Raw genomic sequence first — 12,718 nt, 5'->3', positions numbered from 1 at the left:
TTATTTTTTGCAGACTGTTAGAGCAATTTTATAAAAGTAAGTTGGAACTTTCGATTATGTCAAATAGAATTTCCAATGATGGATCTACAAAGGGAAAGCATGTTTCGATGTCCATCAAACAAAAAGTGGAATTGCTGCAAAAAATGGATAAAGGCATATCCTTTGTTTATCTAACCATTCCGAAATCTGTTTATCAATTTCACGCTGCTCTGCGGGGGGGGGGAACGTCGCGGCGCGCAATGAACTGGAAGATGATCTGTCAACACTATCTTCATCTTCAGGGCAGATGTTTTTATTTTATTCGGCTTATAATTCCTTACTAAATGTAGTACAGTCAAAAGTCTTTAACCCGGAGTCGTCGGAACTTCGGCGATTCCGGATTATCGATTTTTCCGGATTATGGATCATCAGTTTAAATCTGGTAAGATGGCATGCAGAAACTATAAAATTAAAAATATGAAACCGTAATTTATGAAATAAAGAACAATTATCATCTAAAGGGTATCAAAATTTACAAAAAAAAAAAAAGCTTAATATTTATTTGTTTACTTTATTAAACATTTCTTTCAATGTAAGTTGTTTAAGTTACTTCGTTTTATCTGACAATAGTTTCTCTTTAATTCTATAAACAGACATAATTTCTTGTTCAGTTGCAAAGTTCCGCTATTCAAGTTCTATAATTGCTATGTCAGAATACCGACTAATTTGTCAATCGAAATGTTTTCGTTTTCAATAACCTCTGTGTCACTTTCTTCACTATCGGAAGCTAATTATAATGACGAGGAATTTAAATCATATCAAAGACGGAGTACATCGAGAGGAAATACTACATTTAGTAAGGAATAAGCCAAATAAAAACATCTGCCCTGAAGATAAGGAAAGTGCTGACAGATCAACTTCCAATTCATTGTGCGCCGCGACGTCCCCCCCCCCCGCAGAGCAGCGTGAAATTGATAAACAAATTTCGGAATGGTTAGAGAAATAAAGGATATGCCTTTATCCATTTTTTGCAGCAATTCGACTTTTTGTTTGATGGACATCGAAACTTTCACTTTGTAGATCCTTTAGCACCTCAAGCATCGGAAGTTCTATTTGACATAATCGAAAGTTCAAGCTTTCTTTTATAAAATTGAACAGTCTCAAAAAATAATAAGCCATATCCAATTCGAAGATTAAGGAACAACGCAATCTGCAACATTAACTGAAATAGATAATTAGATAATTTTAGCTTAGCTTATACCATCTGCTATACATTAAATGTGCATTCGTAAAAGTATTATGCGCATGCGTGAACACATTATGCGTTGAAGCATGCACAGAAAGTTTGTAGCTTTGAAGTCCGGATTATGGGTGTCCGAATTAACGACTTTTGACTGTATTTCATCTCACTGTACTCCGTCTTTGACATGATTTACATCAAATTCCTCGTCATTATAAATATCACGAATACACATCAAATAGTTTCTGGTTGCAATTTTCTAATTTCAACTATGCGTAATGTATGCTTTACGCATGCGCGCGTTGAAAGAAATGTTTAATAAAGTAAACAAATAAATATTAAGCTTTTTTTTTTTTTTTTTTTTTTGTAAATTTTGATACGCCTTTAGATCATAATTGCTCTTTATTTCATAAATTAGGGTTTCATATTGTTAATTTTATAATTTCTGCATGCCATCTTAAAAGATTTAAATTGATGATATATAATCCGGAAAAACCGATAATCCGGAATCGCTGAAGTCCCGAGGAGTATATATTTTTTTATATATTCTGAACTTTTATATATTCCGTTGACTTTTGACTGTATATATTCTGAACAGTATTTACAACAGACATCGTTTAACAAATTAGAATTAAAACTAAATGATTCTGATTCTATATAATTAGAATGAATACATGGGGAAAAAAACATTTTAATAAATTTTCTAAATTCTCAGAAAGGTTGCAAGTAGGTACTTTGTTTTGGGAAAAATTATAGTCAACAGCATATGAAATTAAATCAACTGCAATATACTACCACGTTATTCATTTGTCATTTGAATTGTGAACAAAATATTAGTAATAATGCTGTTTTTTACACACCTTCATAGAAATGTCCACTTGAAGTGTCTGTATCTTGAGACACATGCATTACAATCATTTCTTCATTCTCGAAAAAAATTCATTTGCTGTATCCCTATCATAACACATTTTATGAGAATCTTTCTCAGAGGTGATATTCTGATTATCTCGTGCCTACTTAAACTTGTATCTAATTTTTTTTTTGTGTAAAGTTCTCCTAGGTAATGTTACATATTTATTCCACAGAAAGTCTTTTGAGAAAACATTTTCTTAGTAGAAATAATTTATCACTGACCAAATTATAAAAATAAGTGCAACAATATTTTACGTTAACTTAACAGACTAAAAGAAAATTACTTAAATTATTTTAAAGTACAGCGTGTTTCAAAAAGAATATACGTATTTCGAATGCATATATTTATTAAACTGTATCACATATGAATATGAAACTTTACACACATATGTACAAACCTCTCAAGTTCAAATTACATATGTTCAATATGTCCTCCATCAGCGACACGAACAATATCACATCGATACTCAAATTCCTTCCATATTCAGGAAAGCATGTCCATGGTCACTGATGTTATGACAGTACAGATCCGGTTCTTCACCTCTTCCAGGTTCTGTGGGAGTGGCGGTACATAAATGTTGTCTTTAATGAAACCCCACAGGAAGAAGTCACAGGGTGTCAAATCTAGTGACCGTGGAGGCCAGCTGATACATGCTAAGTCGCTAGCTCCTTGACAACCAATGCAACAGTTCGGTAGAGTTTCATTCAGATAATGACGCACTTGAAGACAGCAGTGAGGGGCTGCCCCGTCTTGTTGAAAAATGAAGTTGTCTTCGTGCAGTCTCAGAAACAACCAGCTTTGTAACATAGTGAGATACTGTTGACCGTTAACCGTGTTTCCATCAAAGAAGAATGGGCCGTAAACAGACGATCGGGATATCGTACAAAACACATTGATTTGGGGCAAATTTCGTACATATTCAATGGCTGAATATGGGTTCTGTAGGCCCCAAATTCGAACATTGTGTTTGTTTACATGACCACTAACATGAAAAGTTGCAACACGATACGTTGTGCGAAAGTATTATCATTGTCAATAGCTTCAATAATCTGGTTTAAAAATGCCACACGTTTGCATTTGTCATCAGGATGCAGAGCCTGTAACAAATGTAACTTGTACAGCTTCATAACCAACAGACGTCTCAAAACACACCAAATTGTTATTGTAGGCAGTTGTAACTCCCAATTGGCACAACGAGTTAATTTTGAAGGACTACGTTGGAAAGCACTTTGAATTCGTGCAACATTTTCGTCGGGAAGACGAGAGCATCCAGGACTCTTTCCTTTACATACACATCCTGTACTTAACCATCGATACCATCTGTGAAAGTTCCACCCATTCGGAGGATCACTTTGATACCTCAACTTGAAATGTCTTTGCATTGTAATCATGGAATTGCACTTTGCAAGCTCGAGAACACAAAATGATTCTGCTGCCGAGTAGCCATTTTAAACATGTGACGGTTACCATGCAAAACACAAAGACAACTGACATCTAGCAGTTATCAATATAAACTAGACTATGTATTTATTTCGCCAATAGCTGAACCGAGGTACAGTAATTGATAGTTTGGACAAAATAACACTTTGTAATATGTATATTCTTTTTTAAACATATTGTATAAATACTGTATATTATTTACATTAATTGTACAAACAAAAACTTATGCAATAACATAAAAAGGAACATCAAAACAAAATTACTTAAAACTTAAAAGATAAAAACAAAAATATTTACTGCATAAACTAAATAATCACATAAAAATTAATACATTGAAAAATAAACATAAAAATCACACTTTTTATTTAAATTGCAGTATAGATCTAAAGCAATATTATTTAAAAAGACAAAAAAAAAAAAAAAAGTTCGCTTTTTACATTTATCAGATTTTTCTTTTTCTTTTCTTTTTTTTTTTTTTTATCATAGCAAGTATAGAGAGGATAGGATTATTGAAAGAGATAACACAGACAAACACTGAACATGTCACATTAAATTCTCTCCACAATAAAGACTGCCATGAGGTGATACAGTCAAAAGTCGTTAATTCGGACACCCATAATCCGGACCTCAAAGCTTCAAACTTTCTGCGCATGCGTCACGTTGACGTAGGCCTTTACGGCTGAGAATATGCTTGTCCGCATGCGCAAAATACGTTTACGAGTGCGCGTTTAATGTATAACGGACGGTATAAGCTAAGCTAAAATTATTTAATTATCTATTTCAGTTAACGTTGCAGATTGCGTTGTTCCTTAATCTTCGAATTGGATCCGGCTTACTATTTTTTGCAGACTGTTAGAGCAATTTTATAAAAGTAAGCTTGAGCTTTCGATTATGTCAAATAGAATTTCTGATATATATTTATTAATATGTAAATGATCTACAAAGCGAAAGTATGCTTCGAAGTTCATTAAACAAAAAATGGAATTGCTACAAAAAATGGATAAAGGCATATCCTTTGTTTATCTAAACTTTAACGTTTATTTATCTAAACTTTGTTTATCTTTAACGCCGCGGCACCGCGCAATGAATTCGAAGTTGATCTGTCAGCACTTTCCTTATCTTCAGGGCAGATGTTTTTATTTTATTTGGCTTATAATTCCTTATTCAATGTAGTATTTCATCTCGATGTACTCCATCTTTGATATGATTTAAATCAAATTCCTTGTCATTATAATTCGCTTCCGATGGCGAAGAAAGTGACAGAGGTTATTGAAAACGAAAAAATTTCAATTGACAAATTAGTCGGTATTCTCGACACAGCAATTATAGGACTTGAACAGCGGCACTTTGTAACTCAACAAGAAATTATGTCTGTTTAAAGAATTAAAGAGAATGTATTATCACATAAAAAACGAAGCAACTTAAACAACTTACATTGAAAGAAATGTTTAATAAAGTAAACAAATAAATATTAAGCTTTTTTTTTTTGTAAATTTTGATACCCTTTAGATCATAATTGTTCTTTATTTCATAAATTACGGTTTCATATTTTTAATTTTATAATTTCTGCATGCCATCTTACCAGATTTAAACTGATGATCTATAATCCGGAATTGCCGAAGTCCCAACGAGTCCGGATTAACGACTTTTGACTGTATTAGTAAACCAGACACTAATGAAATTATAATTATCATACTTTCTTTTTAATAAATATTTCTACGGAACAACAATAAAACAAATATTTGCACAGTGTTTAGTTAAAACATTTATGCCACCCAGATTGTATGGTGGTTAGGGAAGTTTAAAGTGATACCAAAGGGCCTGGGCTAGAATCCCGAAGAAGGCATGGTTGTAACTGTCCATTCCTTCATAGGAGGCAACGGTGGCTGCCTTAGGTGCCTTCACAATAAAATAACCACTACTTCTGGAGAGACTAATGCTGAACAGGCAAGTGCCCACCATTGGATTAAAAAAAAAAAAAAAAAAATTAAACATTTATTGGTTTAACATACAATTTGAACAACTGAATAACCCTAAATGGTTAATCTTTGGATTATGGTAACTTGGCGATTTTTTGGCGAAAATTTGGCGACCAACCCTGCTACAGCAACTTGCTAGTTTTAGGCATATTTTTGTTTTTTTCCCCCCTCCACATTTTTTTCCAACAATCTGCTAGTCGAATTACGCTTATGCTAGAACGTTTATGGAACAAAAGTGCTTAATCATGACAAAGCTTAGGTGCGAAATTGGGAGAAAGGGCAGAATCGCAAACTGCTTGCCGCGTTTTTAAGAACTGCACATACACGGTATCCATGTACACGTCGACGTATTTTCACTTAAAAAAACATCCCAGAATTGCACAAAAATGGCATTGCACACACTTTTGACTTTATCCATGTACACTGCTAAAGTCCGAGCTAGTAACCTTTATCGCCTTACCAAAATGTCGCCAAACTACCTGTTACCATATTCCAAAGATTAGCCCAAAAAATGTGCAAAGATTCAGATTTTTTAATCTTAAAACATTTTCATGATTTTTAAAATCTGGAGATTGAAATGGCCAATACCCCATTATATTTAATAAATAAATTCTACCCATTACATTTACAAAGATTTAGGACTTTTAATTTAATTTTATTTTATTTTTACAAGTTTTAGCAAGCAAACCTGTCAAATGATAATTGATAGCATTTTTTACCAAGACATCTTAATTTATTTTTCCTAGAATCTTGTTGACTTGCAGATAGGATTTTTCTCAGAAGTTAATATTTGCTTTGACCCAGGGAACATCTGATATCATACATTTGAATGCGGAATACAGAATAGCAATATTGTCTTCCTGTAGACTGGCAAAAATAACAATGCATCCATTTGCAATGTTACTTAAAGCATATGAGACCAATCATTAAGGGAATCCAAAATTTTCCATTCACACAGACAATCCGTTAATGGACGCAAAGGTTGATGATGAACCCAAGAATGGTCATTCTTCAGTCTTTAACAGATGACAAACTGAAAAAGGTCCAAAAAGCATTGTTGAAAAACTCCACCCATCTGATGAACTTAATATCATTAATCACAACAGCTGATGAACTTAATATCATCAATGACACAGTTAAAAAATGCCAAAAGTATTAAGAAAATAAAAAAGTTGTTTCTGTTTTATCTCTCAAAATATAGATCAAATTTCTGAACATCATGATTTGACCTACATGTCAGACATTCATGCTGACTTTTTGACACAAATTATTACAGGAGATAAAACTTGTCTTCGCTTATATGGGATAAAACAGCAGTTATCTGCTTGGGAAAATTCAAAAGGAACTTGTACCCAAAGAATAAACAATTAACTCTACATTTTGTATGACATAATAGACATACTTCTAAAGGTGGTGTGTTGGTGTATTTAATTATGGCAAAGCACACTAGGGCTATCTGCCTAAGGGAAGGGATGCTTTCGTGGAGGACTTTCTAAGGGAAACTGGCTCATATACACGTTACACATGGGGAAAACCACGAAAACACCCATGCATTCATCAGGCCATTTGCGGGATTCGAACCTCGGACCGAACTACCAGTGTTCAGCGACTTTACCGCTCGGCCGCTGGTGAGCCTCATATTTCTAAAGAGAAATCAAACTATTAGACCTGAAAGTGCTCCAATAATTGTTTCTGCATGACAAAGTATCACCTCACAATTATATTTTAATCACATAGTTTTAAGTAAAGAAATGTAGTACAGTTCTCAATCTTCCCCTTATTCACTAGATTTGGTACCTGCAAATTAGTTTCTCTTCTCAAAAATCCTTTCTCATTTTAAAGATTTTTATTAAAATAGCAATGAAGAAATTTTAAAAAAACCATAACCAGAGACTTAAACAGTATTTTAGAAGATAAGTTCTATGAAGAAACTACATGAACATTCCAAACATTGATTATACTTCCAAAAATTGTATATTGAAGGAGAAAAACAATATTCTTACTAAGAAGGAAGAATATTGTTTAATATTTCCTTAAGATTCAGTTTTCTGTGAAAAACTTTGTCAAAAACTTTGCAAATAAACTGTCTAGATCAATGTTTTGAAAATAAACTATCTAATCTAGATCAATGTTAAAAATGAAAGAAAAAAAACCACCATATATGAATGCTACTTTGAATGAAATTTCATCTAGAAACCCTTAAAAGCACATCTAAAACAAAGAAGAATTTAAAACACCAGTGAAAAGGAATTCATGTCATTTAAGAATTTAAAGTGTGTTATAATCTTAGGTGTTACTTGCACTTAATAATAGTGAATGCAAATGAAGATGAAAAATCACTCATAGGAGTGGAATATAATGCATACAAACACATTTTATGATTTACTTAAAATAAAAATAAACATGAAGTTGACTTTTTAAATTTAGAATCAAATTACATAATTATACAGAATACTAAATAAAAAAAAAAAAAAAAAAAAAAAAACTGTTAAGAGCATCCATTAATTAAATCTGACAATTTTATGTTTTTCAGTTTACTATCTATGAAATCTTCTTTTTGCATAGGCAAGATACTAGCATTTAAATTAAAATCCTTCTTATTAAAACAAACATTTTTACCGTTTATTTCAATATTATACCTTTTACAAATATTTAGAACAGCCTCGTGTTTGCTTATGGAAAGCCAGTGACATATGACACCCAAAGGAATTTGACATGTTTTAGAACTATAAGCTACACTCATTGCTTTTAAAGAATGCCATCGAACTGATCCAAAATTATGGAAGAAACACATTACTAAGAGGACTGGTAATTCTTTTACATACTTAAAAAAACGCATATAGTTCCCGCTGTGGAAGGCAAGGCATATTCGTATACACAAATAAACAATCTTGTTTGATAAAATGTTTGAGAATACTGTCAGAGAACGATTAAATGTTTCCGACTCATCAATACTCTGAGCATAAAATACTGCAACAAATTCAAAGAAATACTCGCTATCAAACCTTTTATACAAACATAATAATTTTTCTAAACAAATCTGGAGCTGTTGGCGATTCAAATGCTGACTAAAAGTTTCACTGGCTTCTTCACAGAGAATATAAGCCGACGTGATGTAAAATCTGATACATTTTTCAAATATTTGAACAGTATTTAGATCTTCAATCCTTTGAATTGTAATATCTTGCCTAATGCCTTGAACACGGTCATTTACAAAATCGTAAACAACGTTCCATGGAACATCAGTAATGGGGATGATTTTGTTTATTAAATAATTCATTGTTTTTAGTAGCACATGTGAAGGCCTTAAATCTGATGGCATGTCCTCCCTTTTACCAGCAGCAGATCGAGAGAACTGTTTAACAGCTTTTTCGGGATCGACTTTGGGGTATTTTTCATTTTTATGTTTTACCTCAAAAACATGTAATAATTTATTAGCTTCTCTCCATTTCATTTCTTGAACCGGACACATATGATAACAAGTACCTATACCGGAACTTGCACCAGACATTATTTGCAACTGCACAAATCATACAATTATTCGGAACTGTTATAAAAATATTTAATTAAAGTCAAGGCAATCAGAAGGCTGAGTGAAAATTATTTCTTTTAAATAATTCCATCGGTCTGCATCACGTGTACACCTTCAACGTAATTGTAAACACAAGACAATTGTCAACAAATTTATATTGCTGCCATTATTCATTGCAATATTGCATGCGCTGAAGGTTGCATTTTATTATTCCCAAATTTTATAGATGATCAAAAAATAAAAATGTTAAGCGTTATTTAATATTCAAAAGATAATTAAAACTTTCGTATACAGTATACACTTTTCCTTCTAATGAAAACTGATTTCTAGCATGAGTAAGAAGATAAAAAAGAGCCTATGATCGACTATCAAATAGAAGGATATGGAGCAAATTAAAAAATTTTCAGCAGATTTATGTACAATTAATTTTTTTTTGAATCAGTATATTTTACATCGAATAGCTTGGTTCTTTTTAATTAGTTTTGGTTTCCTTTTCTTCCAGTTATTTTATTTTGAACATGATAATTTAGATCAAAGGATTCGAAACTCTTTTCAGCTAGGTCCAGCTACCATTGTCAATGAATACTGAATATTTCAAGCAATTAAATGACAGAAAATGTTGGCAAAGTAATTCTGCATTGGTTGGTTACTACAACGGCTAAATTCTACAAAAGAAAATTTGGAAAGCATGAACACATAAATGTGTTATTATTAGAAACTGTATAAAATTTAAAACAAGACCTATTTATTGTTGAAGATGACACAGATGCATTAATTTTGCAACTGCATGATGTAGACTAGGATAATTGATGTGCTAAATCCTCAAGAAAATAAAATTTATGCTTTAGTAAATTAAGAATAGTGTTAGCAGATATATATACTCTGAAAAGAATTCCTGCATCAACCACTAAAAGCATTGTTAAGCACTAAAAGCATCAACCACTAAAAGCATTATGAAACCACTAAAAGCATTGTTTTTAATTATTACATATATTTAAAATTTCTATTAATATGCAAGTTTTAAAAGAATTATTTTTTTTAAACGGATATGAGATAAACAGGAAGTTGCTTTAATCGACTATTCTTCCCATGATGCAACTTCACAACTGCCCATCGCCATTTTAGTGGCTGTCTCTTATCGTTGTGAAGTTTGTTGTTACGTGCGATGTTGTGTTATTTTGTAGACTGCAAAGATATATGCCTTCAACATGCCTGCTTAACTTTATTTCATTTTGAATTCTTCAGTAATTACTGCATAAACTAATTTGCATACTTTTTGTTGCATAAGAGTGTTGAAGGTCAAATTTTCTCCAGTTAGGTGTATTACAGCTTCGCGTATAGGATACCAAGTAGGAGGTTTAAATGACTGTACATTATAAGGCATTGTGTTGCTTTATATGATTTCCTATAGGAATTTGTTTTTCATTTACATAGATATATATCGTTTTAGCTCAAGATGATTTTATTCTAATTTTTTGTAAGTTCGGGCCATTCAACCCTCTTACTTGGCTCTTTAATTGTCAAATTGTTCGCAGAATAGTGTTCTTCAAAGTGCTGCTGTTGGATTTTAATAAAAGTTTACTATGGGTTCCAGAACTCCAGCAGACAAAGTAAGTGAATAGATGTGCATAAATCATTCTTTTAATAATCAATATGTAATGCGTTTATAATAAGTCCAAATATGAAATTTGCATTTCTGAAGTTTAAAGTAAGATCTACACGAATTATTTCTGTCGTGTAAATGTCTATTATATGTGGCTTTTCTTAATTATTTTTGTGTCTTAGCTATTGCTTAGAAAACTGCATTTTGTCAACGATCACTTGTAATAAGGACTATTTAAACTTGCATATCGCTGCTCATATTGAACGATTGTACGTGTGAAAACTTAGAATTATTTTATTTTATGATTTATCTAGCGTGTACTTTTTATTTCATTTATCCTGTTCAATATGTCATTGCATTGTAAGAAAACAAAAGGTGTTTATGATTGGAAGAATATTAGTATAAATTGAAAACTAACTAGTTCTGAATGAAACAGTCTCCGTTAAATATCTAGATATATTTAAATATCAGTATGAAATTTTTAGAACTGTTTCTAATGTCAGGTGCCAACCTTGCAATTCATATGAAATGCAGATATTGTGGGGCTGTTTCAAAAAGGCTTCTAAATATCCAAGTAATATTAGAAATGTGATGTTATAGAATGTTATTCTTTTGTCAAAAAACCGGGTAAGAAATAATTTTTGAAATTAAATACAAGTTTAAAAAAGAAAATGCCTGCATTTGCATTTAAGAAAGTGAATTTATTTTCTCGCTATTTTTGAAAGTTGGCCATTTTTAATGAAAATATTCTAATTTGTACTGCTATTTAAATATACAAACTAGTTAGTTCACTGCCTGAGGTGATGTATTGAAATGTGTAATAGGGGCAGATGTTCCCGATATGTGTATCGTAACTCGGTGAACTAAGTATTTTTTCCTAACTTAAATGATGATCCTTTTTATGTAAGTTTGTGATAAATAAATTCCACTTCTCTATTCATTTCTGTAATTAAAGTTTTAAATAACCCAAAGTGCTTTAGGGTATTTGGGTAAAATCCTATCAAAGTCGCACACCTATGGCGACACACTGGGAAAGTGCAGAATCACAGACTGCTCCATGCATTTCTCAAAATTGCCAACTTGAAAATAACAAGTCGAAGAATTCCACAAACTTGGTACCCATGTACACATCGACCTGTTTTTCCTTAAAAAAAATATCGGAGAATTGCACAAACGTGTCATTGAACACTCCTTTGACTTTGTCCATGTACACATCGGTATGCATCACCTACCAAAATCATTCCCTCCAAGGGTGTGGGCTGTGTTAGAATCTAACCGTTATTTGGTCTAAATAAATATTTATTGCTCTGTTGATTCATAGGATGAACCATGAAAATCTGTTTGATTATAATGAGCTAACAGTAAATTTGTGTTTGAAATGTTCTAAAAGATTCAGTGGAAATCTTGTTTGTGTGTGGCAGTGGTCTCAAACTGATGGTCTACTGGCTGCACGTGGCCTCTGAAGCAGTTTTACATGGCTCACAAATATATTACCCATAAATTATCATTATTATGACAAGAATTAGAAGAAAATTACAGTGTGAAGTCTTAATTTTATAAATATTTTAAACATAAAAAATGAATGTTCCCCCCCTTCCCAATGGTAGGCCTAAATCATATGTATAATTGTATGGATATAAATGTGTTTTTTCTGTATGCATCAAAGAAAAGTTCAATAGATTAAAAAAAAAGTATTTTTCATTATTTATTGTCAGGTTTTCTTGCACATGGGAGTTATTCATAATTTGTTTGCTTTTACTTTAAATAATTTAGTGGTTAATTCGATATATTAGAATTATGTGAAATAAATGTTTGAATATGCAAATTTCTTTGTCGGTGTGTTTGAATTACATAGTGAAACTAACAAGAAATTTGCAGATGCCATCTTTAAATTTCAAACAGAAAATAAGTATAAATTTTAAGAATTTGTATTACTTTTCTGTTACCTGGTTACCAGAATATTTGATCCTAGTGGACTTTTATTTTTATTACATTTATTTCTCACTAATAAGTTCAAACATATAGGAAAAGA

The 12,718-nt window shown here is 31.9% G+C and overlaps 2 protein-coding genes across 2 annotated transcripts in view; one reads left to right on the top strand and one right to left on the bottom strand.

The window, feature by feature from the left end:
* Positions 1-1,892: 1,892 nt before the first annotated feature.
* LOC118186051 (germinal-center associated nuclear protein) lies at positions 1,893-9,215 on the bottom strand. Its single transcript, XM_035356042.2, has one exon. The coding sequence runs from the start codon at positions 9,060-9,062 to the stop codon at positions 8,040-8,042; it is 1,023 nt and encodes a 340-aa protein (XP_035211933.1). The 5' UTR covers positions 9,063-9,215; the 3' UTR covers positions 1,893-8,039.
* Positions 9,216-10,182: 967 nt separating this feature from the next.
* LOC118204742 (ubiquitin-like protein 3) overlaps positions 10,183-12,718 on the top strand; it is a 108,284-nt gene continuing 105,748 nt past the window's right edge. Inside the window, exon 1 of the mRNA XM_085816459.1 lies at positions 10,183-10,693. Within this exon, the coding sequence (XP_085672585.1) occupies positions 10,667-10,693 (27 nt within the window). The 5' untranslated portion in view covers positions 10,183-10,666. The remainder of the gene's footprint in view (positions 10,694-12,718) is intronic.

The sequence above is a fragment of the Stegodyphus dumicola genome, chromosome 5 (assembly GCF_044657685.1).
Source record: "Stegodyphus dumicola isolate Sdum_Otavi_A_Nest chromosome 5, ASM4465768v1".
In the NCBI taxonomy this organism is placed as follows: domain Eukaryota; kingdom Metazoa; phylum Arthropoda; class Arachnida; order Araneae; family Eresidae; genus Stegodyphus; species Stegodyphus dumicola.
This window is presented reverse-complemented; position numbering and strand designations above follow the sequence as displayed.

Coding starts and splice junctions, on each gene's coding strand:
- LOC118186051 (XM_035356042.2), bottom strand. CDS start 9,062: ATGTCTGGTGCAAGTTCCGGTATAGGTACTTGTTATCATATGTGTCCG.